General features: G+C 45.1%; 1 protein-coding gene across 1 annotated transcript in view; it reads right to left on the bottom strand.

Annotated features, from left to right (window-relative positions):
- DNAH11 (dynein axonemal heavy chain 11) overlaps positions 1-26,369 on the bottom strand; it is a 320,191-nt gene that overhangs the window by 80,091 nt on the left and 213,731 nt on the right. The window contains exons 55-57 of the mRNA XM_078150757.1: positions 19,760-19,921; positions 7,348-7,581; positions 3,693-3,839 (exon numbers count right to left, since the gene is read on the bottom strand). Coding sequence (XP_078006883.1) covers positions 3,693-3,839; positions 7,348-7,581; positions 19,760-19,921 — 543 coding nt within the window. The remainder of the gene's footprint in view (positions 1-3,692; positions 3,840-7,347; positions 7,582-19,759; positions 19,922-26,369) is intronic.

The raw sequence follows: 26,369 nt of genomic DNA, 5'->3' as shown, positions 1-26,369 counted from the left end.
GGCAGAAAAGGGCAGCCTAAACCAGCTGGGGGTGGCTGCTCATCCTGAAGAACTCAGAGTCCAGAATCCCAACCACGTGGCATGCCCAGAAATATTTCCCCATCTGATGATGATGAAGGAATTAGTCAATAAGTATTCATTAAGCATCTACTATATTCCAGGCACTCTGTGAGGTTGGAGTGCGAAGAATTTATAAATAAGGATTCACTCTTTTCAATTTTTTAAAATTTCTGATTTCAAATGATTATTTCCATATACAAAGAAGCACTGAAAAAGAGGGTGGCACGTGAAACTCTGAAGCTCTATGATGTAGAGAGTTTGCTCTCTCATTTCAGTTTAAAATAAATTCATAATGTAACTTTCACAGCTGTTCTGCTTGTGTGTGTTTCCTTGTGGGTATCTTACTCTTTTCTTTTGTGTATTTAAAGAAAATGTTTTTATAATTCTCTTTTCTTTCTGGCAACTCAATCACCAGCCCCTCTTTCCTTTATACTTCCCAATCCCCACCCCCAAGAAAAAAAACCCAAACCCTAGTAACAAATACACATAGTGAAGCAAAACAAATACCCGAGGTAGCCACCTCTGACAATCTCATTCTGCACGGAGTCCTTCATCTGTCTCTATCGGGAGGTGAACAGCACACTTCATCACTGGTCTTCTGGAGGCATTGGTCATTCATTTGATCTGAGTTCTTAAGTCTTTCAGAGTTATTTTTCCTTACAATGTTACTCTTCTAGCAGATTACTAACCCTAATTGTCATCCTGGTTCTGTTCCCTTCCGTCTGTATCAGTTCATCTAAGTCTTCCCAGGTTTTTCTGAAACTATCCCTTTTGTCATTCCTTAAGGTGCAATAATACTGCATTTCATACACCACGATTTCTCTGGCCATTCCCCAAGTACGGTCGCCTCCTTCGTTTCTAGTCCTTTGTCACTACAAAAAGAGCTGCTGAAATCTGTTTGTATACAACGCTGCCCTTTCTTCTTTCTCGATCTGTAGGACACAGACCCAGTAGCGGTGTTGCTGGGTCACAGAGCACATACTGTTTAGTAACTTTCTGTGTGTAATTCCAAGTTGCTTCCAAGAATGGTTAGACCACTTCATAATCCCACCAACTGGACACACGTGTGCTTGTTTGCCACAGCCCCTCCAACGACTGTCATTGCTTTTTTGGCCAACTTTGTCAACCTGACAGATGCAAGATACAACCTTATAATTGTTTTCCTTTGAATTTCTCTAATTATTAGTGACCACTGGAACGTGTTTTCTTCCTTGGAGAAGTGCCTATTAATACTCTTTGATCCTTTATCTTTTTAGGGAAATAGCTCAAATTAATAAACAAGTGTTTATTAAGCAACTGCAATTTGTCAGCTCCTGGTCTAGGCACTAAGGTCAGGGAGATGAAAGTGGAGTGATACGACTCTCAAAGCCAAGGAGCTGAAATTCTATCGGGGAGACATATCCATACATTTGTGCAAAATGCATCCAGAGTAACTACCAGGTAATTTTGGAGGAGGAGGCACTAGCAGCTGGGCATCCGGACACACATGTACACACACATGGCCACATGTAGCTTTTACAGTTACAAAGCACTTTACCTACATTATCTTTTTAAATTTTCACAGTAAATAACCTTATGAAGTAAGAAATATAAGTAACAATAATAATGATAGCTAATATGTATATAGTGGCTACTATGTGCCAGGCACTGTGCTAAATGTTTTACAATTATTATCTCATTTGAATCTCAGAACAACCATGGTGCTATTATTAGCCCCATGTTACAGCTGAATAAACTGAGGCAAACAGAAGTTAAGTAACTTGCCCAGGGTTACATAGCTTGTGTCTGAGATCACATTCGAACTCAGGTCTTCCTGACTTTAAGCCCTGTGTTCCACCTTGCTATCCCCTAGAAATCTGGCAATTTCTAAGGCCACACAGCATCCCCTCCCCAGATCTGACAATTCTAGGGTCTGTGCCTGCTCTGCTATGCCATGCTGCATTAAAAGGCTGAATATTCCAAGCCCTGACTGTTTCACAGGGAGGATTCTGATCCCCCAAACCAAGCTATATTTCTCCCTCTGTACCAAGCCTGTGATTGAAGAAGCAAGCAAGAAACAAGTGCTTATTAAGTATCTACTATGTACCAGACACTGGAGTGGTTTGCTATTTCCTTCTCCAGCTCATTTTACAGATGAGGAAACTGAAGCAGACAGGGTTAAGTGACACGCCCAGGATCACACATATCAAAAATAATTGGTATATAAAAACAAAAGACATCAGCACAATTTTTTAAAAAATGGTTGAATGAGTCTATGAGTTTTAGTTTTCATTAACATTAAATGTTTCAGATTTATATTTAAATGTGACAGAAGTAATTAATTCTTCCTACTTCATGGTAGAGTCTGTATGAGTCACAATAAACATTCAGGTATGCATATGTGTTGTTCTATTTATATTTGGAAAACGTTCCAAAGATTTACTGGCAGAGGTGACTTTTACTTTACCAACATCTTTGATCCCTTGTAAGATGATTATAATAACAATAATAGTTTCTACTCATATAGAACTTTAAGGCTTACAAAGCACTTCAAATATGTGATCTCATATGATTCTCACAGCAACCCTGTAAGGTAGGTGCTATTATCGGCTCCTTTTTTTTTGGCTAGGCAGTGGGGTTAAGTGACTTTCCCAGGGTCACACAGCTAGTAAGTATTATGTGTCTGAGGCTGGATTTGAACTCAGATCCTCCTGAATTCAAGGCCGGTGCTCTACCACTGTGCCACCCAGCTGCCCCTATCATCTCCTTTCTACAGATGAGGAAACTGAGGCTAAGGTGAAATGCTTTTCCCGGGGTCATGCAGTTGAGGCAGAGTGGACTTGGGGTCAGGAAGACCAGAGTTTGAATCCTATCTTGGATACATACTAGCTTTGTGGTCCTGGGTGATTCAATTAACCCCTCCCAGTCTCAGTTTCTTAATCTGTGAAATGTGGATGAAAATAGCACTTACTTCACAGGGCTGGTGGGAGGGTCACATGAAATAATCCATGTGAAGCCTTTTCAGACCTCAAAGCACTCGCTACATTAGCATCATCTTCTCAACTCAGCTCTGAGTTCAGAGCACTGACCATTGTCCCACCCAGCCTTCCCTTCAAGATGGTGCTTTGCCAGAAGTCTGAAAGCAAAGAGCTCCCCTGCTTCAGATTCAGTGTCCAGGGAAGCTATAGCTTGTCAGGCCAGGACCTGCTTGACCCTCCACAGAACTCTGGGGCCCCTCATAAAGACAAGAGTGGGCACAGACCACAGCTTGGGGGCTAGTCAAACGGGACCCCTAGCGAAGGCTCCGGAGCTCAGCTTGCCAGCCAATAGAACGGATCTGGTTAACCACTGAGTGGCTGCATTTGCCTCTTGGCCCCAGACCTTTGCAGCTCGGAGGTGACACCCTGACCTTTGCCGTACCACCTGCAGGCCTGCCGTTCAAGGTCCGAATCCATCAGCCACCTGAGTGAGCTCAGCACGATTGTTCCTCCATACTATCAAAGGTTGAGAAAATGCATTATGTACAGAAAGGTCAAGTGGTAATCCCGGCGCGGAGGCTGGCTCCTACGGGAGTAACGAGGAGCTCAGAAAGGCCCACCTGCCAAGGTTTATTTTGTGCTAAACAGAGGCCGGCCTCGAGGAGGGGGACTGACCTTTTGCTCTTCGCCGTCGGCAATGGCCCTCTCCTGGCTCACTTTCTCCGTCTGAAGGCCGATCTTGGTAATCAGAGCCTCAGAGTCCTGGCTTCGCAGGTGGAGCTCTACCTCTTGAGAGGCTAGCTTGCCTTTGAGGTCTGCTACCTGATGTGTCAGAGAGAAGGCGGTGGGTTATTTGGGCGCCGTTTGGGGTCCAGGGCAAAAACTCTGGGAGCAGCAGAAGCCAAGGGTCACCGCTATGAGGAGCTGGAGGGGGAGACTGTCGCCCGATTTCTCTTTGGATCCAGCCCCTGGCCACTTTCTGCCCACCAGCAATAAAAGGCCAGCTATGGTCTAATCTCCCAGAATCCCCAGTTTCCAAATTGTGCCACCATACCCAGGCAGGCTCCCTTATGGGCTGTCCTCCCTGGCCAGCCGCCAGCTCTTTGAGAACAGGGACCACCTTGCTTGCTTGTACTTGTATCCTCAGTGCCTGCTACACAGTAGGCGTTTAATAAATGCATTCTCTAACTGTCCATCCACCCACCTTGGCTCCTCCCCGCTCCTCTCTGCCACAAACATGGCCTTGTGGTAGGCTGGGGGGTTTGCTCCCACCATTCCATCTGGACTGCCCTTGCTAGAGGCTTCCCGACCATCACTCACTACACACTCTGTGACTTTGGGTCTTAGTGGGCTGTCTTAGGGTGCTGAGAAGGATGACTTGTCTAAGGTCACACTCTGGATCACTGATTTGGGGCTGGAAAGGACCTTAGAGGACACTGAATGCAGCCATCTAATTTACAGATTAGGAAAGGGAGGCACACAGAGGTTAAGTGACCTGCCCAGGAACACGCAGCTAGTAAGTATCTGAAGTGGCATTTGAACCCAAGGTTCTTCCTGCCTCCAAGTGTGGTATACTCTATCCTCTCCCCAATGCTGCCTCTCCCAAACAGGCAACTACTTCCCTATTCTCCTGTGGGAGCAACAAACAGCAGGTACACTGAGAGGTCAATACCAAGTAATTTGGGAGGAAGCGGGGGGACGCTCTGCTAAAGGTTCAGAGGAACAAGGTCTCCCTGCCCTTGGGATTTTATGTTCTTATAGGAGCTAGGGCTTAAGCTGAGCACTGAGAGGTTCCAGTGTGGAAGATGGAGGGGGACAGCCTGTGTAAGCAGCAGAACTGCCCCTTCCGGGAAAAGGCAAGTCATGCCCTTCGGCTGGGATGTAGTGTGCCTGAAGGGTGTTAGGTGAAGTCAGCCTACAGCTTAGCCAGAGCAAGACTGGGAGGGGCTGCCACGCCAGACAGATGACTGTCATTTCTATCCAAGAGGCAATAGGGAGCCGAGGAGTTTCTTGAGCAGAGGAGCGATGTGGTCAGAACTGTGTTTTAGGGCTATCACTTAGCTGTGTGGAGGATGGGGACCAGGGAGGAGTCTAGGCTTCATGAAGCAAGCTAGGGGGTAGGAGTAGACAGGAACTGGAAGGAAAGGCAGAGAAGGGACCAGCACTGAACAGAAAGAAGAGCCTGAACTCCACAAACTGCATCAGCCTCACAGCAGCGTCTCAGGTCGTCAGCTCTGATCCTTGCCCCAGCCCTCAGGTCTGTCCCTGGAGCATCTCTCTCACTGTTCCTGGGGTGGAGTTCACTCATTACCTGCTCAGCAGTCAGAGTATCCCAGTGAGACAGTGACTCCCCCAAGGACTCGCTCCTGGTGGAGGACCCCGAGTGAGGAGTCTGATGTCAGAGGCAGCATTCCAGGGATAGAGTGCTTGATTTGGAGTCAAGATCTTGCCTCTGGTGCCCATTAGCTGTGTGACCCTGTGCAAGTCACCTGACCTCTCAGAGCCTGTTTCCCCATCTGTAAAATGGGCAGGTAGATAGTGAAGGTGCCAAAAATCTCTTCTAGCTCTTACTCTGCGATGCCATGAACTTTGCTCTGGCTCCCCCAGACTTAGAGGACCAACAGGCACCCTGACCCTAGTACCTGGAGCCATCTCTAGCTATGGGCAGATGAGTGGTTCTGACCCCCCAGCAGCTGTGCTGGGGATGGGGTGGGGGAGGGGGGGAACAAAGGCTGTCCTGCTGCTTAGGGAAGAGTCTCAGAAAGCAAGAGGAAGAAAATAAGGGAGGAGTTTCCCTGCCCAGTCAGAACCCTCCAGCTGAGACCTCCAAGGATCAGAATAGGAAGTCAGAAGTTAGGAGATCTTCCAGCTCAATGCCATTATTTCACAGATGAGGCAACTGAGGTCCAGTAAAGGGAAGTGATTTAGCTCTCGATTTAGTGATTTAAGCAATTTTAAGATGACCTGAGAGGTCTAGTCCAGTGCCTTCATCTTACAAATGAGGAAACTGAGGCATGGGGAGTTTAAGTGACCTGCCTAATGTCAGCTATTAAAGGCAGAATTTGATCTCAGGTCCTGCGACTCCTAGTTCAGCCTTCTCTACCTCATCTGCCTCACCCAGGTTCTCCACTTCACCTCCCTCACCCTACACCCAGGGGAATAAGAGGCAGAAGTGGTAACTAGACCCTGATTTCTTAACCCCAGAGCCAGCCTGCCCCCACTATAGGGCACTGCCTGCATACCTGAAAACAAATAAGGGACAAAGCACACTTTCTTTGGTGACCCCAGTGCCCAGGGAGGAGCCGTGCCACCCACCTATCACGTACCCTGGTCACCCCAGCCAGGTTGCCCCAGACTTCTCCAGCTAAAGCACCTGGCCTGGACCACAGATAACCCTGCCATGGTTAGCCACTGGCTCCCACATGCTGGGTCTCCTACTCCAAGCACCTTCTGGTCCCACCGTGGCCTGAAGATCCCCACCCAAAGTCCCCGTCTCATCAACAATAGGGCCAGCTGCCTCTGAGGTGGGGAGTCACTGTTTGCTCCCCTTAGTGCCCCGTCTGGATCTCAGTTCACATATCAAAGAATCATTGGACTAAAGCTAGAAGGAGTCCCAAAGACCACCTCGTCTAGCCTCCTCATTTTACAGCCGAGGAAAAGGAGGCCTAGATGATTATGCAACTTGCCCACCATCCCACTAGCAGTCATCAGTTGGGTTGGGATTTGCATCCATGACCTCTGGCACCATAGCCTGTGCATGCCCTTTCTACTGCGTCACACTTTTGGTGTACATCGGGGAACAATCTAAGATCACTGAAAACGCTGTGTAATTTCCCTGAGGCAGTCCTGTCTACTCATTTCCCCAACTCAATTTGGAGGCAGTCCATCATCCATCCATCTCTGGTGCTTGGCCCAGATCAGTGTATGACTGGACCAACTTGAGGGCAGAGTTTTTGGGTAGACCCGGGCTGAAATCTTGGCTGGGCTATTTACTACCTGCATAAGGCAAGTCACTTAAAGTTCCCTTGCTGTAAAATGGGGGCAGGGATGGTGAATTCCATGGCCTTTGAGATCCCTTCTAGCTCAATGATTCTATGGTACACGGGTTCCATGAACATCCGGTCATATGTCAAATTCTAAGCAAATGTATTTTTCATCCACTTGGTGTTTCCTGTGTATATTGTCAGGCTAAGCAATAGACTCCTTAGAGAATGCTGAGTCATTGCTTTAAAAGGAAATAACTTTCTGAATTTGAAAATTATTCCCGGAGCTGTAGACATTTAGAATCCATGCACATATCTCTCCTAGAAAGAAGACAGTCAAATCTCACCTGGGCGGCTGTTGTCGCTAGCTTTTGGAGGCCATTCACCAAGTGTTCTTTCTTCTGGGACACTTCTTTTTGTTTCTTCTTCAGCAGCGTCTTATACAAAGAAATTTGCTCCAGAAAACTCTTGGGGGTGGTATAGTTGTACCTCCTCTCATTCTGGTAGTAGCGGGCGCTCATTTCTTTCACACTGGTGTGAGCGTAGGTCATGAAGGCACTAACAGAATCCTTTACACTGGGCTGGAAAGAGAAAAGGGGGCGATGGAGGGTAAGTCTAAGCAGCTTGGATTTCAGCCAATCATGGAAGGGCTGAGCTGGAAAAAACTCCAGGAACATCTAGCCCATACCATTATTTCACAGATAATAAAACAGTCAGAAGTCAGGTGACTTACCCAGGGTCACATGCCAGTAAGTAGCAGCAGCAAAATTAGAACTCAGAGCTTCTGACTGCAAGTTTAACTTTGAGCTTCAAAAATCAGATTTAACTTGGAAGATGACATTTATAAAGTATTTTAGTGTTTGCAAAGCAGTCTACATTTGTTATCTCATTCTCAAAGCCACATAACAATACCAGGGAAGTGTTATTACTATCATATCCCCACCCCACCCTTTCCTCTCTATCCCTTTATAGATGAGGAAATTGAGGCTTAGAAAGGAAGGGACTTGCTTAAGGTCACAAAGATACTAAGTAACAGAAGGCAGGACTTGAACCCAGGTCCCCCAACTCCTGGTTCGTCATTCAGCTCCACTCAATTGCGCTGAGGGGGGAGTGGATGGGAATGCAGATTTAGGCATCAATCAATCAACAAATACTTATAATTAAGTCCTCATCCTGTGCCAGGGGATGCTGAGTGATGAGTACACAGAGAAAAGCAAGGAATCTCTGTCCTCCAAGAGCTTTCACTTTCCTGGGGGATGGACAATGTGGGGTACTGTGGTACCATGGATAGGGCCTTGCCCTGGGAGCTAGGAAAATCACAGTGTGAACTGTGGTTTGGACACTTATTATCTGTGTGACCTTGGGTAGGTCTGAGCCTCAATCTCCCGATCTGTAATATAGGGATCATCACAGGCCATACCTCTAGGTGGTGTTGTATAGATCAAATGAGATAATATTTGGAATCAATCAATGAGCATTTATTCATCTACAGAGCCAGCATGTGTGATAGAGTTTCCCAGGTCCGATAAAAAAAAAATATACTGGGCAATGTAGATATGAAAACAAAAAATGAAAGAGTCCCTGCCCTCAAGGAGCTTACATTCTAGCAGGGGAAATAATAGGTACACGTAAGTAGCTACAGAAATATATATATATTATATATATACACACACACACATACTTATATATGAATATACATGTATATACAAAATGCTTTATAAACCTTAAATGTTGTTTATTAATATCAACTATTACGATAACCCTGATAACAGCTGATATGGAATGTGTTCCAAGTATGTAACAGCCTTGATCATATTTGAACCTGTCAGAGACTAGATTTGAACCTGTCAGGGACTAGATTTGAACCCAGGTCTTGCTGACTTCAACCCCAAAATTCTAGTCAGGACACCATGTTGACTGAAATCAGTTGTTTAATTCTGCCTTCCTGAAACACACCCAGGTTTGAGTAGCTCACAAGGCCCCCAGCCCCTCCATAACCCACCTTTCTCCCCAGAAGAGTGGAGGAAAGGGGACTGAAAGGGGGACTTTGCCCTGCCTGCCTTGCCCACCACCCAGAGGCCAGCTTTGTATTCTAGGGTGGAGCTAGAGCAATAGCCCTGTTGAGTCCCCACAGCCTGCAGCTGCCCGGCCTTCTCTTGGAGTGGGGCAGGGGGCGAAAAGCTCATTTCCTCTGCAATCCTATTTAAATACAAATCAGGCTGATGGGGCCAGAAAGGTCAATGAAAGGGGTGAAGTCTGGGATGGAAGAAGGATCTATTCAGAATTGGAGGGTTTCTATTTTCTTGGGAAAGCTTCGATAAATGCCCCTCCCCCTGAAAGCTTCCCGGAGAGCCAACCCAGCAGTACGGTCCTTCCAATTTGTCCTCGGTGACTTCTGAAGTAGTTAACTTTGTAATTTGTGAAGTCACATCTTCCTCCTTTTAATGGTTATTTATTGCATTCTGTACAAGATGAACCCAGTTCAATTAATCAAGGGAAGCCTAAAAATCAATTAATATGAATTAAATGAGCTACACCAACTCGGAGGAAAGTCACACATAATTTACCAAAGCGTTGTCAATAACGCTTCGGTATCTCTGGGCAAATTGCTCACGAGTGGCTGGCGATGCAGTTAAATGCTTCCACCCGGCCCCATTAATATTGCCGGCAGAGGACCGAGGACAGCCAGGGTGGAGGGGCGGGCTAGGGCTACACTTTGTAACGTGGTTTTCTTGTGTGTGTGTGTGCACGCGCGCACGCGCGCCTCTCTCTCTCTCTCTCTCTCTGTGTGTGTGTGTGTGTGTGTGTGTGTGTGTGTTTGTGTGTCAGTGAGTGAGAGAGAGATATTTAAAAAGCCATCAATGTCCCAATGGCAGAATATAAAAGCAACAGCTACATATAGAAGGGAGACTGATGGATTTGGAGTCAGAGAAACTGGATTTAAATTCCACCTCTGCTCTTTACTGCTTGGGGATCCCTGGGGACGACACTTCTTTCGGGGCTTTACTTTCCTTATCTGCAAAGTGAAAAAGGCTTTTATGATGGACGGTCTTCCAGCTCCAAATCCTGGATCCTAGGTAATCAATCCACAAACGTTTGTTAAGCACCAGCTCCAATGACCTCTTGGTATCCTGAAAAGGCTACCTGTGCACTGAGTCTCCTTCCTTTCTTCTTTCTCCTTCAGCTAATGAAGGAGCTGGAGAACGAGGGCTTTCTAAGGAGGCCAGACTTCTTCCTTCTCATTGGGCAAAAGCTGAAACACACTAACTGACCTCCTTAGAAACCCTGGGTAACAATTCCCCCAGCAGGCCCCCCACCTCCAGCCTCCGCTTAATTTGAAACATTGTTTCCTACTGAGTAGGGTGTGGCTCATTTGAAACATTGTTTCAAGCTAAATTCAAGGCTCTTCCTGTTCCTCTGGAAGCCGGGAGACCTCCAGCTAAGGGGCAAAGGCGGTCCCTGCCCAGCCTGGAGCCAGAGAAAAGGGTCTGGTGCCCTGGAAAGCACTTTTTAACAACAGTTTCATTTGTAAATTGGAGACGGGAGAAGTGGCTTCCGGAGCTCTGGAAGTGGCCAGAGACAACTTGCCTCACTGGGGTGAAATGACTATTGTTAGGAGGCCCTGCAGGGGGGATTTGGGGAGGGGCATGGGGGGCTGGAGCAGCTGGCCTGGGGTCGGACTGCCAGCGCAGCCTCTAATGGGCCACCAGGCTGAGCAGCGCTCACTGCTGATTGGTCTTCCCCACATTCTCCATTTGTCACTTTCTCTTATGATAAGGTCAGCAGTGACAGCGCTTCCTGACATTAGCAGCTGTGCCTTTTAAAAGGGGCATTGTGGGATTACTAATTGCAGTAATTTCATTAGCATAAATTATTTATTCTGCCATTCATTTATCTCCTTTTTGGGGAAGGGGGTGGCAGAATGGTAGTGGAAGGGCTGGTAATGTGACACTGTATTTTTTTTTTTCCAGTCTAGTCCCTTTCGGATATGGATGCAAACGCTGGGTTTATTGTGCATGGGGCCCTTGGACTGGTAGAAAGGCACCTGATCTGGCTTTGTCTTCCTTTGGCTTCCGATGGCTTGGAAATGGAAAGAAAAAGCAGAAGACTTCCCACTAATCCCCTAGCTCCACACCAGGGGTGTCCTCAAGAGACAGGAGCCCAGAAGCCCAGAATCTCAGAGCTGGGAGGCATCTCAGCTGCCTTCAAGTTCAACCCAGACTAGAACAGAAATGCCCTCTCCAACATCCTTGACAAGTGGTCAGGAATCTGCCCAGGCTGCTGGCAGGCTTCCCTCCAGGGAGGTGGGTCCCACTCCACGCCCAGAAATAGCCCATTTCACTTTTTGGAATCAAATGAGCTCGTAGACTTTGCAAACATCAGGTGCAGGCTGTATAAATGTTGGCTTGTTATTATTATTAGTATTGTTATTATTATTACTATTGCTATTATGATTACTATTATTACTGTTATTATTTGATGATTACTATTGTTATTATTACCACTATTACTATTATTGCTATTGATTTTATTATGATTACTATGATTACTGTTGTTGTTATTGTTATTATTTGACAAAGAAAACAACATTTCATCTGATGCATAATAAATGCAAAAAATGAAGGGTCTTTTCCTCCAGTAGAAGAAAAAACATTGACTTTTTGCTTCCTAGTCAGCTCACTTGTAAACACAGAAACAGAAAGAAACTGGTATGCGGAGTTGAGAGGGAAGGCCTCAAGTATGAGATCTTACTATGGAGACCAGAGTTCAATCACATTCTCTATCCTCCCCCAACCTCTGCACATACACACGCGCTCATACACGCACCCAAGCACACAGCACACATGGTTTGTTTGTAAGTTTATGACTACAGCACCCCCATTACTGGAGACATTGAAGGTTTTCACTTATATTATCTCACTGGAACTTTCCACCAGCCCTATGAACATGCTAGTAAAGAAATGAATTCTTTCCATTTCACAGATGAGGAAACTGAGGCTCAGAGGCAGCAAGTGTCAAAGGGGGAATTTGAACTCTGGGTTTTTTTTTTTTTGTTTTTTAACGATTCCAGGTCCAACACAGCTTCCATTGACTATACTGTTCTATCCTTTCTCTTTTACTTGGTTCTCCCAGGAAGTCTTTGTTTTGACATACTTGAGAACTTTACCATTTATTACTTGGTTTTAAAAGCTGGAAGGCTTAACAATGGGCACTTTACAGCTTTCTCTCATTCTAGAGAAATTCCCTTTTAAAAGGAGACATTCCTAAGTTACCTCTGAAAGGAAAACTGGTTTGTAAAATGTAGTTCTGAGTGACTTAACACACAAACATGAGTGCTCTCATATGTTAGCACTGCTAGAAAGTCCTTATAGCTATACAAGTCTGGGGCAGAACCAGCCTCGTGGATGGGTTAAAATCTGTAAGCGCATGGAGGACTTGCTAAACTTTTGGCTGAGGGACCAGAGAGAAGGGGGCAGAGCTGTTGAGTTAATGATTCCTGCAGGGCATCATTCCCTTTCCTTCCTTTCTGGTCAATGTCAAGGACCTGTGACCCAGGAGGAAAAAGCTGCCATCAATGAATGTAAAGGGGCACTGCGATAATAGTGGCTGGTCTCCAGGGCTTGAAGTCTGGAAATCCTGGGTCTCAATCCTGCCTCAGAAATTTAGTAGCTGTGTGACCTTGGTCAATTTACTTAATCAGTCAATTAATAAGCATTTATTAAAGGTTTGTTCTGTGCCAGGTACTGGACTGAGGCTGAGCTGGGAGATTATGGGGGCAAAAATGAAATGATTCCCCCCAGTGACCTTATGCTCTTTTTCATGCATACACACAGAAGTAAATTAAAGGGAATTTTATGGGGCAGATGTGCTAACAGCTGGAGGAATGTAGTTGAGATGGGGCTACAGCTGAGCTTTGAAGGAAATAACCTTCCTGTGCCTCCGTTTCCTCATGTGTAAAATGGAGATAACAATAGCCTCTACCTCTCAGAGCTGTTAGAAAGACCCAGGGAGACAACGTCTGTAAAATATTTTGTAAACCATGTAGCACAACGTATGGGAAGGTCTTCCTAATACAGATCACAGCCGGTCAGTAACTTCAAGAATGGCTGAAGGTACTGAGTCATTGCTCAGGGTCACAACGCTAATCTTGGGAGACGCCAGGTCTTCCTGCCTCCCAAGTCTAGCAGCCACTCCACTAGGACACGCTGCATCTCTTCCTTCCCTCCTAATATCATCAAAATAAAAGTCCAGCTGAGATAGGTGGGAGAGGTATGCCTGAAAGGACATAGGACCTAGAATCAGGAGAGACAAAGGTTTGAGTCCTGCTCCTGACATCTGTGAACTTTGGGATTCTGAACCATCCATAAAATAGGAATAGATAATAACATTTGCACAGGTGGGGGGATGAAGAAAGTGTTTTTTTTTAAACTTAAGTGCTAAAATGGTGTTACAATGTAATTTTCCATATTTCTTGCTCCCTTGATATCACAGAGGCATAAAATTAGAGTTGGAAAGACAACAAAGGTCATAGAACCCACTCTTCTCATTTTATAGGAGAGGAAGCTGGGACCTAGAAAGGTATCATAGGATTGTATTTTCCTCGATTTATAGATGAGGAAACTGAAGCACTGAAAAGTGAAGTGACCTCAGCTTGAATCCTGCCCTAGCCACTTACTAGCTGTGTGACCTTGGGCAAGTCACTTAACCTCTATCTGCCTCACTTTCCTCTTCTGTAAAATGGGGATAATAATAGCACCTATCTTTCAGGGTTGTTGTGAGGATGAACTGAGGCATATTGGTAAAGCAGTTTGTAAACCCTGAAGAGTTAAACAAATGCTAACTATTACTGCCAAAATTTCTTGGGCCTTTTCCTTAAGGTCATTCTGTGTTCCTGCACCTTTCTGGATGACTCCTTGAGATTTCCTTGTAATGCTTCCTCATACTTTGGGAACTGCTGTTTTCACAGGATGAGAATGTATACTGGAGCAGTATGTCTAGCCCTAATACCAGATTTCCCATGCCTCTAACTTTAGCATCATTTCTTAGCACATAGTAGGACTGAAGATCTAAGCATATGGGAGATCTCAGAAGCCATCTTGCCTAACCTCATTTTATTGATGAGAACACTGAAGACGAGGAAGTAAAGTGACTTGGTAAGGAGCAAGGATGGGATTTGAACCCAGGTCCCTGGATTCCAAAGCCAGTGTTCTTTGCTCCCCTCGCCCTCTGGTTCCCAGCCCACAAGTCCTCCTTTGTCCCTCCCCTGCACCATGACTGCCGAAATCCATCACCAAATCTACTGGGACAGCTTGTGCCAACCCACCCTGAGATAAATGCCTGGGGATATGAGAGTTAAATCGTTTTGGACATTTTGCCAACTGTCATTTATTTCAACATCTGATAAGAAATAGCAGAAATGTTTGTCAGCTGGAGTAGAGTCATTCCCTATTCCTATGGGGACCCAGTGTGGCAGGGATTGGAAATGATAGGTCCACATAAACACCTTCAGGGCAGCCCTTCTGTGGGGCGGGGGTAGGGAGAGGGGCTCACCTTGCATAATACAGCAAGCTCTACTCCAAAGGAGAAGGAGCTTGGGAATTCAGAGATAGTCAAATGGTCCCGAATTATCTTCTTAAAGGTCAGAGAGAGGATTTCAAAAGTGACCACGTTAAAGTCACTCGATTTCTCTTTTAAACCAGCACTACTTTTGGCCCTTGTGGAAAGGTAGGGGAGCCCATTGACTCATCACCACCCCTCTCAGGAGGCCAGTTGTAGGACCACAAAGGAGAGAACTGGGAGGGCTGGCCTAAGGGGCCGGCCACTGAAATGAAGCCAGCTGGTGCACTTGGTTAGAGCCGGCCAGCTCATTCTACTCCAGGGGATCTGGAGTTGTTTTACAGAGGCCCTCTGCTCTTAGATTCCTACAGGAGGCATCCCAGCACTGAGGGACAGGCCTGGCTCAGGGTTTGCTAAAGGAGAGCCCTCCTCGACTTCAGCTGGTGCAAGTCCTACTTCATCCAGCAGATGTCAACAGCTACTGGCAGATGGGACCTCTGCTGCAAGAGCGGCTTGCAAAGGCCAAGGGGGGGGGGGTGGCAGCAAAGATATCTAACACAAGCTTTGCTGTATACTAAGTATTCCCCAAAATGCGATTAAGGCCATTCTCACATTCTCTCTCCCCCCTCTTCCTCCTCCTTCTCTCTCTCTTCTCTTTTCTTCCTCCTCTTGTTTCTCTTTTCCTATCTTCTTTTCTCTTTTCCCCCTTTTCCTTCTACTTTCTATCCTCTTTCCCTTTTCTCCCTTCTCCCTCCTCTCTCTCTCTCTCTCTCTCTCTCTCTCTCTCTCTCTCTCTCTCTCTCTCTCTCTCTCTCCCCCCCCTTCCCCTCTCCCTCTCCCTCCCAGTACCTTTAGGAAGACAATTTCTTTCCTTTCTCATCCCTTTCCCCAAAATTGCAAGGAACAAATCAAAATTTAGGTTTTTTTTTTGTCACAGGCAGATAATGCATGTTCTCTCTCCCTCTTCCTCTTCCCATCTTCCCTTTTCTTTCTTTCCTGTTGCTCCTCCTTTTTTTTGAAAGTGTAAATAACTCAAAAGATAATAACAATTGTTAACATTTTTGTAATGCTTTAAGGTTTAAAAAGTATTTCACAGAATCATGAAATTTGAGAATTAGAAAGGATCATACCAACAGCCATCTAATCTAATCTATACATGAAAGGAAGCCCCTGTCCTGGACAAATGGTCATCTCGGCTCTGCTAGAAGATCTTCCAGGAGAGGGCGCTCTCCCACGGGGCAGTCTGCCCATTGTAGGACAGCGTTGTTGGTTTGGAAGGTTTTCTGGCATCAATTTGAGACTGGCTTCCTTTCAGTTTCTCCGTTGCTCCTGGTCCTGCCCCTGAACAAGTCTAACCTCCTCCTCCTACCCTGAAAGCCTTCCAGTTCCATGCCCTCTCTCCTGTGCTGTCCGAAGTCATCCTTTCTCTAGGCTGAAAATGACCAGGTCCTTAAATGACCTCTCAGAACCACTCCGTGAGGACAGTGTTATTATCTACACTTTACAGATGAGGGAAATGAGGATCAGAGAGGGAGTGTCTCACTCTGCGGCCACACAGCGAGTGAAAGAGCCAGACTTTGAACTGAATCTTCTCACCTTCCCCTTTATGGCAAGCTCCTTCACATCATAAATCCTTCCCCATTTTCTCCTTGGAGGCTTCTCTTCCACTTCTTCCCAATTCCTGGGACCAAGAAGGATCGGTCCATTGCCTGCTTCCCGCTGCTGCTTGGAACTTATCACTGAATCTTTCCTCTTTGCAATTTCAGGCAGTCCTTAATCCCACCCTTTTCTCATCCTTGTTTTTCTCATCTTGTTCACTCTTTTTTCAGTCATGTCTGACTCTTCATGACTCCATTTGGAGTTTTTTTGGCAGAAATACTAGAGTGGTTTGCTATTTCCTTCTCCAGTTCATTTTACAGATGAGGAAACTGAGGCAAGCAGCAAGATGTGACTTGCCCTGGGTTGCACAGCTAGTACATACATGCCTGAGTCCAGATTTGAATTTAGGAAGATGAGTCTTCCAGACTCCAAGTCTGGCGCTCTGTGCACTGTGGCGCCACCTAGCTGCCTTGTTGTCATCTACCATCTTGGCATCTGGTTCAGGGTTTTCCTTTCTACCTCCCCTGCTACCATCTTCAGAGACACTGGTGTTTAAGTTCATCGTCCCTCTAACATCTTGACTGCACAATTCTTCAAACTCTCCTACCCCAGCAGCTTCCTTTCTCTGGCCCCTTCTAGCCGTGAACCTTCAATGTCCTTTGGTACCTTAGACTCTATCAACCATTTGAAAAAAAAAGTGCTTTCTCCAAGATCAGGAACTTGGAAATTCCCTTGGTGACCGCAGCCTCCTCACCTTCCACCTTTCCTACTCCATCCCCCACACTAAACCTGCTTTTTGCCTTCCCTTTCAATCCCTCAATCCTCCCAATCCTTCTACCTCATCTCCCCCACTCTCTGACATCTCATCTCCATGGCCAGCTTTGACCCCCCGAGTCTGCCTCTGGCCACTACCCCAGAAACCCTTGCCTTCCTGATTTCAGATCATTCCCAGTCTGGGAAAGCCCCCTCATCCGATTTGTGGGCTTCTACATCTAGGTGGCTCCATAGTGCACAGAGCACTGGGCCTGGAGTCAGGAAGCCCCTGCCTCAGTGGGCAAATCATGTAACCCTGTTTGCCTCAGTTTCCACCTGTAAAATGAGCTGAAGAAGAAAAGGGCAAACCACTCTAATATCTCTGCCAAGAAAACCCCAAATGGGGTCACAAAGAGTCAGACACACTGAAACGACTGAACAACAAGGCTGAACATCATTGTGAAAACAAAACAGAAGCTCAAACCAAAACCCAACACAGAACTCAGCTGGCCTCAGTTTCCTGTGACCTCCCCGCCCAGGTTTCTTTGGCTTTCCCCTCATTTTCTCCTGGACTGCTCTGCCTCAGCTGACATTATAGACCACCCCCTCCCACTGGACTCCCTCTCCTCTTTGGCTTCCAGAACCATCTCAATCCTCCAGATCTCCTTTGCCTCTTACCAATTCTTCTCTGTCTCTTTTGTCCACTCCTTGACCTTTTCCTGATTCCCCACAGCATCTGCCTTCTCCCAACACAAGCTTTCGTGCAGAGCTCATTCGGGTTCACTTCTGCTTCGCCCAGCCTCTAGCTCCTGCCCCCAGACGTGCGTCTCTAACTGCCCAAGAGCCACGTCCACCTGGCGGTCCCTTCAGGACTCAGACTCAGTGTGCCCCAAATGCTTTATTCACCTTTCTCTCAAAGCTTGACCTTCTGCCTGGCGTTGCTGTTTCTGTCAGGGGCCTTGCCATCTATCCAGTGAGCATCTCATGTGTGAGACCTGTCAGCTTCTAACCTTGGGCTCTTTTCTCTCTGTCACCTCTCATAGCCACTAAATTGACAACCCTCATGTATTTGACTTCTACATTCTTCTCTCTTTTATTCACTTTTTTTCTGTTCTGAGGCAGCATGGTCTAAAGGGAATGCTAGACCACAATCAGGAGAGACCTGGGTGCAAATCCTATTGGCAACTCTTATTCACTGGGTGATAATCATGGGTGAATAACTCAATTTTCTGAACTGACTTTTGTCTTCTACAAAATGTGGATATTTCTAACACCTCCCTCATAGGTTGTTATAAGCACTCTGTAAATCTGTGTGTGTATATATATATATATATACACACATATGATATAAATGGCTATTACTATAATTGTCTGACTGCCCTGCCATGGCCCAAGCCCTCATCACCATCTTCCTGGGTCATCGCAGAAGCCTTTGGCAGGAAGTCTTCTTCCATCCTGTCGCTTCCATTTCCAATCCATCCTTCATATTGCTAACTGGCTAATCTGCCAAGTACACACATCTGGTTATATCCATCCTATGCTCCAGACCTCTCAGTGGCTTCCTGTTGGCCATGGGGTCAAGTCCTAACACCTTAACTTTATATTCTAACTCTCCACATTCCAGGCCCATCTCCTCTTTCCAGACTCGTCTCTTCCTACTCCTTTCCAAGTAATCTGTGCTCTAACCAATCGTTCATTCACCCAGTGATAATTTATTAAGCACCTCATACATGCTCAATTATCTAGGTGGAGTGCTGAAAGACACGAGGAAAGGCAAATCAGACCCTGCTCTCAAGGAACTTCCAACGAAGCTGGAAGAGTCTCCTCTGCGTATGCCGTTTCCCTCAATACCTTCCCATCCTTTGTTACTCTTGCCATGTCCTACCATAAATCTACCCAAAGCATTCTCCCAGCATGTGGGATTCCTTCCTCACCTGGCAAGAGAGGCTCTGAACACACACAACGGATGTGTAACAACCGCTCATTGAATCAAACTGTTGGATAACACAGGCCTGTGTGTTACTGTAGTCTACAAACCACCTCTTGGAGTGTGATGGGATAGGTTCTGGACATGTCGTCTCTCCCACCCAAACCAGAAACTCTACTGGGGCAGAGACTGTTGTCTTATCTCAGGTTGGAGTCTCCCCCATGGCCTTACACATGTTCATTGCTTTATAAGTATTCCTGGAATGGGAATTTGCTATGGACCTCCTGCTGTTGGCTTACATATATTAAATTATAATGTGCTTGCAGATGTAAGGAATTCACTGAGAGATCAGATACCAAAGCAGACAGATACCAGGAAGGGAAGAAAGTAAGAGGCTTTCCCCCCTCCTTTCTTTTTGTAGGATAATTTCTCACTGATTTAGTACAAGAGGGGGAATAAACCCCCTCCCAAAGCCTGAGGAAAGTGTCTAGAGAGCCTTCAGTCTTGTTTTCCTTCCTTCCTATTGTTTTTACTTTTCTGTTTTTACTTGTGTGCTTAAAGGACCAGGGGAATTCAGAAGGACCAGGACCCTGGACTTCTGCCTTCAGCCTTAGCAGCTGATGCATATGGAGGTGTTTTATTTTTCTCCTGAGGGAATCAGTTGCTAAACTTTGCTCTGGACACTGGCTCTCATGTTTCATTGAGAAGCAACTGACTTCAAGGGCTTTTGTCTTTGTAAAATTACATTGGTATCAGAAGGAAATTCTCTTGAGAGAGGGGTGGGTTACTGCTTTAAAAAGGAAATCAATCTCTCCAGAATTTTTAGGGTGTGTGTGTGTGTGTGTGTGTGTGTGTGTGTGTGTGTGTGTGTGTGTGTGTGTGTGTGTGTATGAATGCCTGAGAAGCTTACATAGCTTTCTTACCTCAATTCCCTGAGTTTCCTCCACAAACCTCCTGCTGACAGAGAGCAGCGCCTCCTGTGGCCACTCATGGAACCAGTCAATAGCTGTGCAGTTTACCAAAGCGGGAAACTTGCGAGATCTCATTCTCAGAGTGTGACCCACAGGAGAGAAGCACAAAATAACCTGCGGAGAGATGAGGGATGTGGAGAGAAATCAGGGGAAGGTGCAAATAATGATCTTTCTACTTAGAAAATGGAAGGGAGGAAGGGCTGGTCATGGCAATAAGGCCCCTGAGTAGTCATCCTGATGAAATCTCCCTTCATCCAATGAAGATGACCTTCCCTAATGAAGACCACATGCCCTTACCCAGAAATGGGTCTTTTCTATAGAACCCTGACTGCTTATTAGTGCCTTCCCCTCTGGAGTTACCTTTCCATCTACTCTGAATGTATTTTGAATGGACCTATTGATAAAAACCTGTTGTCTCTCTCACCCATTAGAATGTAAGCTCCATGAGGGTAGCTACTGTTTTTTTGTTTTGCTTTGTTTGTTTTTTCTTTATATTTCCAAGTCTTAGCACAATACCTCCCCCACCGGAGGCAGTTAATAAATGCTTGGTGATTAATTGATATAGGAGCAACAGTAAGTTTTTGCCTTAAAACACTGGCCCTCTCCTTCCCCCTTCCCCCTTTTTCTTTTTCACACATTTCTCAGGAGGGGTTCTCATCTGGATAGGTTTCAAAATCAGGAGGGCAATCACAAATGGGGATGCCCACCCAACAACATGAAAGTCAAGGAACTAGTCTGAAAGCTGGGATCAAAGACTCAGAGGCAGAAGGGGCCTTAGACCAGCCATTTCAATATAATTCCATTTAATTTAAAAAAAGAAACTACGTAGTCCATGCTTAGGGCACTGAATTTTCCCACTTGACTTGAAGTCCTGGACTCTTAGTTGAAACCTTGGCTCTGTCACTGACCACCTGTGTGACTGTGGACAAGTCACTTTCTCCCAGTTTCCCCAGATATAAAATGTAGGAGTTAAATTAGATCTAAAATTATGGCTCTAAAGGTGCAAGAGTCTCTGGGAGTCATGTGGTCTAACCCCCTCATTTTATAACTGAGGCTTGAAGAAGTCAAGTTACTTGCCTATAGTCACATAGAAAGTAGAGAGCAAAGATGTGATTTGAACTCAGGGCTTTTGATGCAAGAACTAATATTCTTTCCATGTGACCTTGATTTCTGGTGTTTCTTCCAGCCCTATACATTACTATAATACTATGATCTGAGGTGCCAGGCAACTCTTTTACTTTGCAGAAGAGGACAGAGAAGCAATTTGCCCAGTTTCACATAGGTTGTCAATGAGTCTCTGCTTCCAAATCAAGCATCTTTCCACACTTTGGAGTCAGGTTAAATAACATTGTTCCCCCAACGGACTTTTATTCTCTTGCATATTCCTAAAGTAATGAGGATTTCTACGAAAACACACTCCCATAGTGAACAAATCTAATTGAAAATATGTGTGCACACAGAAAGATAATTTCTGATTTAAGGTTTTAAGAAGACTGATTTATTTGCAATGGAAGGGAGTCTAGCTTTACCAGATCTTAAACTGTATTATAAAGCAGCAATCATCAAAACTGCTTGGTACTGGCTAAGAAACAGAGTGGTAGATCAGTGGAATAGGTTAGGTATACAAGACAATGACCACAGTAATCTGCTGTTTGATAAACCCGAAGACCTCAGCTTCTAGGATAAGAACTCACCACTTCACAAAAACTGCTGGGAAAACTGGAAAAGAGTATGGCAGAAACTAGGCATAGGCAAAAACCTCACACAACATACCAAAATAAAGTCAAAATGGGTACACAATTCAGATATAAAGTCTGATACTCTAAGCAAACTGGGAGAGCAAGGAATAGTTTACCAGTCAGATTTATGGAGAACAGAAGAAATTATGACCAAACAGGAGATGGAGAACATTATGAAATGTAAAATGGATAATTTTGATTACATTTAATTGAAAAGTTTTTGCACAAAGCCAATGAAACTAAGATTAGGAGTGAAGCAGAAAACTGGGAAAGAATTGTTACAACCAGTGTCTCTGACAAAGGCCTCATTTCTAAAATATATAGAGAACTAAGTCAAATTTATAAGAATATAAGTCATTCCCCAATTGATAAATGGTCAAAGGATATGAACAGGCAGTTTTCAGAGGAAGAAATTAAAGCTATCTACAGTCATCTGAAAAAAATGCTCTAAATCACTATTGATTAGAGAAATGCAAATCAAAACAACTCTGAGGTACCACATCACACCTATCAGATTGGCCAACATGACAAAACAGGACAATGATAAATGTTGGAGAAGATGTGGGAAAATTTAAACACAAATGCATTATTGGTGGAGTTGTGAACTGATCCAATCATTCTGGGGAGCAATTTGGAACTTTGCCCAAAGAGCTATAAAAATGTGCATACCCTTTGACCCAGCTTCTAGGTCTGTATCCCAAAGAGATCATAAAAATGGAAAAAGTATCCATGTACAAAAATATTTAGAGCTGCTCTTTTTGTGGTGGCAAAGAATTGGAAACTGAGAGGATGCCCATCAAGTGGGGAATGGCTGAAACCAGTTGTGGTGCGTGAACGAATGGAATACTGCTGTGTTATAAGAAATGATGAGCAGGCAGACTTCAGAAAGGCCTGGAAAGACTTACATGAACTGATTCTGAATGAAGTAAGGAGAACATTGTACATGGTAACAGCCACATTGTGCAATGACTAACTTTCATAGACTTCGGTTCTCTCAGCGATGCAAGGATCTAAGACAACTCCAAAAAACTCATGATGGAAAATGCTATCCACATCCAGAGAAAGAACTTTGGGGTGTGAATGCAGATTGAAGCATATTATTTAATCCCTTTTTTCTTGTTGTTTTGTTTTGTTTCTTCTTTATTGTGGTTCCTCCCATTCGTTCTAATACTTCTTTATGATGTGACTGATGGGAAAATATGTTTAATATGAATGTACATGTAGAGCCTATATCAGATTGCATGTTGTCTTGGGAGGGGGAGAAAATTGAAAACTCAAAAGCTTATGGAAGTGATTGTTGAAAATTAAAAATAAATTAATTAGTTTTGTTTTTTGTTTTTGTTTTTTTGGTGAGGCAATCAGGGTTAAGTGACTTGCCTAGGGTCACAGTAAGTATAATGTGTCTGAGGCCAGATTTGAACTCAGGTCCTCCTGACTCCTGGGTGGATGCTCTATCCACTGTGCCACCTAGCTGCCCCCAAAATAAATTAATTAGTTAAAAATAAAAATAGATTGATTTTTTTTATGTATCACAAGGCTTTACTGAATACTAGTGATAACAATAGCTCATATTTCTATTGCTCTTAAACATTTGAAAAGTGCTTTACATATGTTATCTCATTGGAGTCTCTCAACAAGCCTGAGGAGTAGGTGCTATTATTGTCCTCATTTACAGATGGGGAAACTGAGGCTCAGGGGTGAAATGACTTGATCACATGCTTTGTGAATTTTTGAGGCAAAGTTTGGATACAAGTCTTTATGACTCCAAGATCATCACTCTGGCCAATGTGTTTGTATCCGGGTGGGGAGGGAGACTCTCCTTAGATAACTGGAGATCAGAGGATGACAGAGTCATAGAACTCGACACATATGCCTTCACAGAATATCCAGGCCTGACCTGTTATAGGACCTTGGACAGCAACTGGACCATAGTAGGCACTCAATCAAGTGCAACGAGCTTTGAATTCAGAGCAGGAGGACTTGGATTCAGATCCTGATAGTATGACCTTGGACACACCATTTCACTTCTCCAGGACTTCCTTTCCTCAATGAAAAAAGAGGGGGTTGGATTTCAACTAACAGTTTCTACTGTCCCTTCTAGATCTAATTTTAGGCTTGCCTTCTGGCAGCTTAAAATCTAGGCAGGCTGTGTTTCCTCAGCAAGCCTATCCTCTCTGCTTCCCAGGGCTTAATCCAGACAAGGTCACACTTGTTCCCTGCTCTGAAATCTTTTAGGGTTAGCCAGGGCCAGGCCCATCTAGGGCCCCTTTCTTCACATGGTGAAGGAGGAGAAAGGGCCTCGTTTTCTGTATTTGTTAATAAAAAGGAGTCTTTGCTCTTTACTACCATGTGACTTTGGGTGAGTTGCTTAAATAGATTTCTGCCTCAGTTTCCCTATTTGTAAAGTAAGGAGATTTGGACTAGATGGAAGCTGAGCTCCCTTATCGCCCTAGATCTAAGATCTTATGAAAGTTTTGGGTTTTTGCCACTATATCACATGGCCTCCTTGTACTTATGAATGGAATGTTAACCAACAGAATATAGCATCTACAGTTTTATTTTTGCCAAGAGCTAACAACTAAGTTGGAAGGCTTCTAATTTGATGGCAAGCTGTTCAAGAGAAAGGTTCCTTGTCACCTACTCCTCTTTCACTCTTCATGGAAGCACATGAAGGTGCTCAACAGCCTTCCTTTTTAAACTCCAAACTGAAGGAAAGAGTGACAGATAACAGCAAAGATGGCGTTTATGCAGTGGTTACTGTACGATGGGCATTGGACAAAGCTCTAGGGATACAAATATGAGACAATACCTGCAGGGGACAGAATCATGTAGAGTATGGTTTGGAAATGGCTGGGAAGTGAGGAGGCCTGGATCTAGGCAAATCAGAGCCCAGGGACTCAACAGGGTCAGAACCTCAGTGATTCTGGTGGGAAGGGCATCCAGCCATTCTTCCAGACTCTATTTCCTGCCTCCAAATGTTTGCAGAAAGGCCCCAAACCGTGGAATAGCCTTCCTTCTTTTGTGATGCTGGGATCCGGAGGGCTATCTCCTTAGCCCAGCAGAGGCTGCCTTGGTAGCTACATGGTCTGAATGTAAGCCCTTCCCTGCCCTTCCCCCAGGAACCCAAGGACTACTCCAGAGAAACCACACAGGATGCTATGGAAACTCCCAGAGGGACCAATCAGTGCTTCAAATGTTTTCTTAGGGAATCCCTCCACGCTTCTGGGCTGATGGAGGCTTAACTGCTGAGTCCCCTGAAGAAGCCTGTCGGTGTTGTTTAGATTTTTTAAAGAGACAGGTGCTCTTTGGTTGTCTACCCTTAGCTCCTGGCAAATGAAGCTGGCACGGTGGGAATTAGCTGGAATGAACTGAGTCCTGTCCCCTTAAACATGTCTTCTGGCTCAAGAATTTTCCTTTGTATCTGGAATGATGGCATAGCCTGTGGAGCTGCCTCCAAATTCAAGTTGCAAAGAGCCCAGAAGAATTCTTGTTGAGATAGGAAAAATGTTGGTAGTCATTAAAATACAGGATCTGAGCTCTGGGAAACCCTGGGTCTTTGGAAAGCTTACATTAGCTTTACTCATTATTATTGTTACTGCTGTTGGTAGTCCAGTCCCCCAATTCAAAAGCTGAGGAAACTGAGCCCAGAATAGTAAAACAACTTACCCAAGGTCACACAGAGAGTTAATGAAAGAGGTGGGATTGGAACCTGGCTCCCATGCCTCAAGACCACATTCTTTGCCACTGAACTTGGAGTTATGAGACCTGTGTTTGAGAGCCAGTTTGACTATTATGACGGCGTGATGCTGAGATAATCACTTCCTTTCTCTGAATCTGTCTCCTCATCTATGAAATGAGGGGGCTGGATTCTGAGGACACTTCTGACTTTAAAGCTGTATGACCCACTATGTTCTTATGGCCAGTTCTTATCTCAATGGGAAACACAGGGAGTCTACCTGCTTACATAGGCAGTGTCCCTGGTCACCCAGGAAGTATGTGGGAGAACTGAACTTTGAACTCAGGTCTTTGGGCCCCAAGATCAGCTTCCTTAATGCATGTAGGTCATTAGTCCAACTCCCCTTCATTTTCCCAATGAGAAATATAGAAAGGAAGGGGTTAATTTTTAGAAGTTCACACTAAATGCACTTGGTTCTCAACAAATCAGGTAAAAAGGTGACATTGGGACCTAGATTGTCTGGATCATCACTTTCAACTGTTACCCAGCTTGTCCCTTGGTTTTGCCACAAAAATTGTGGTTGAGAACTTACCGAGAAGGCAGGCAGAGAGCTGCGCAAGGATGTGGGTGCTTTTGCACAGCGGCCCACAGTAATTAGTTACCATGTGGTCTAGGAAAGTGCATTAGTTTTTGCTGGGAATGCATGGGTTGACATGTAAGGAAGTTGGCCTTTGAGTGCATGTGCCATAGGCTAGAATGTGGCAAGGACGTGCAGAGGATAAAGAATTGTATCTGGTTTGAATGAGTGATGCCAAGAATGAGAAAGCTAGAAGCAGGAAAAGTGGTCATGAGAGGGGGAGGTTTGTGTGCAGGTTTCATTCCCAGGCAACGTGAGGTGGCCACAGGGGTCTTATAGGCTGGATCTCTGGAGAGTTGCTAGCTTCTTCCATCCCCTCCCCCCCCACCCCCCATCTTTATTAGAAAGTGTAGGACAGCAAGAATGAAAGCAGAGGGTGGAGGTGGTGGAACATTAAGGGATGAAACTGATTCTCACAGAGTGACTAACATCTGGGTCAGTGATAGTAAGCTCTAAAAGACGTGAAATTGTGAAGAGCAGAGCACTGGGTCCCTGGCCATTGGAGGATCA

Source organism: Phascolarctos cinereus, unplaced genomic scaffold, assembly GCF_003287225.1.
Source record: "Phascolarctos cinereus isolate Bilbo 61053 unplaced genomic scaffold, phaCin_HiC Scaffold_1;HRSCAF=81, whole genome shotgun sequence".
NCBI lineage: Eukaryota > Metazoa > Chordata > Mammalia > Diprotodontia > Phascolarctidae > Phascolarctos > Phascolarctos cinereus.
The sequence above is the reverse complement of the archived record's forward strand: the minus strand, read 5'-3'. Positions and strand labels throughout refer to the sequence as shown.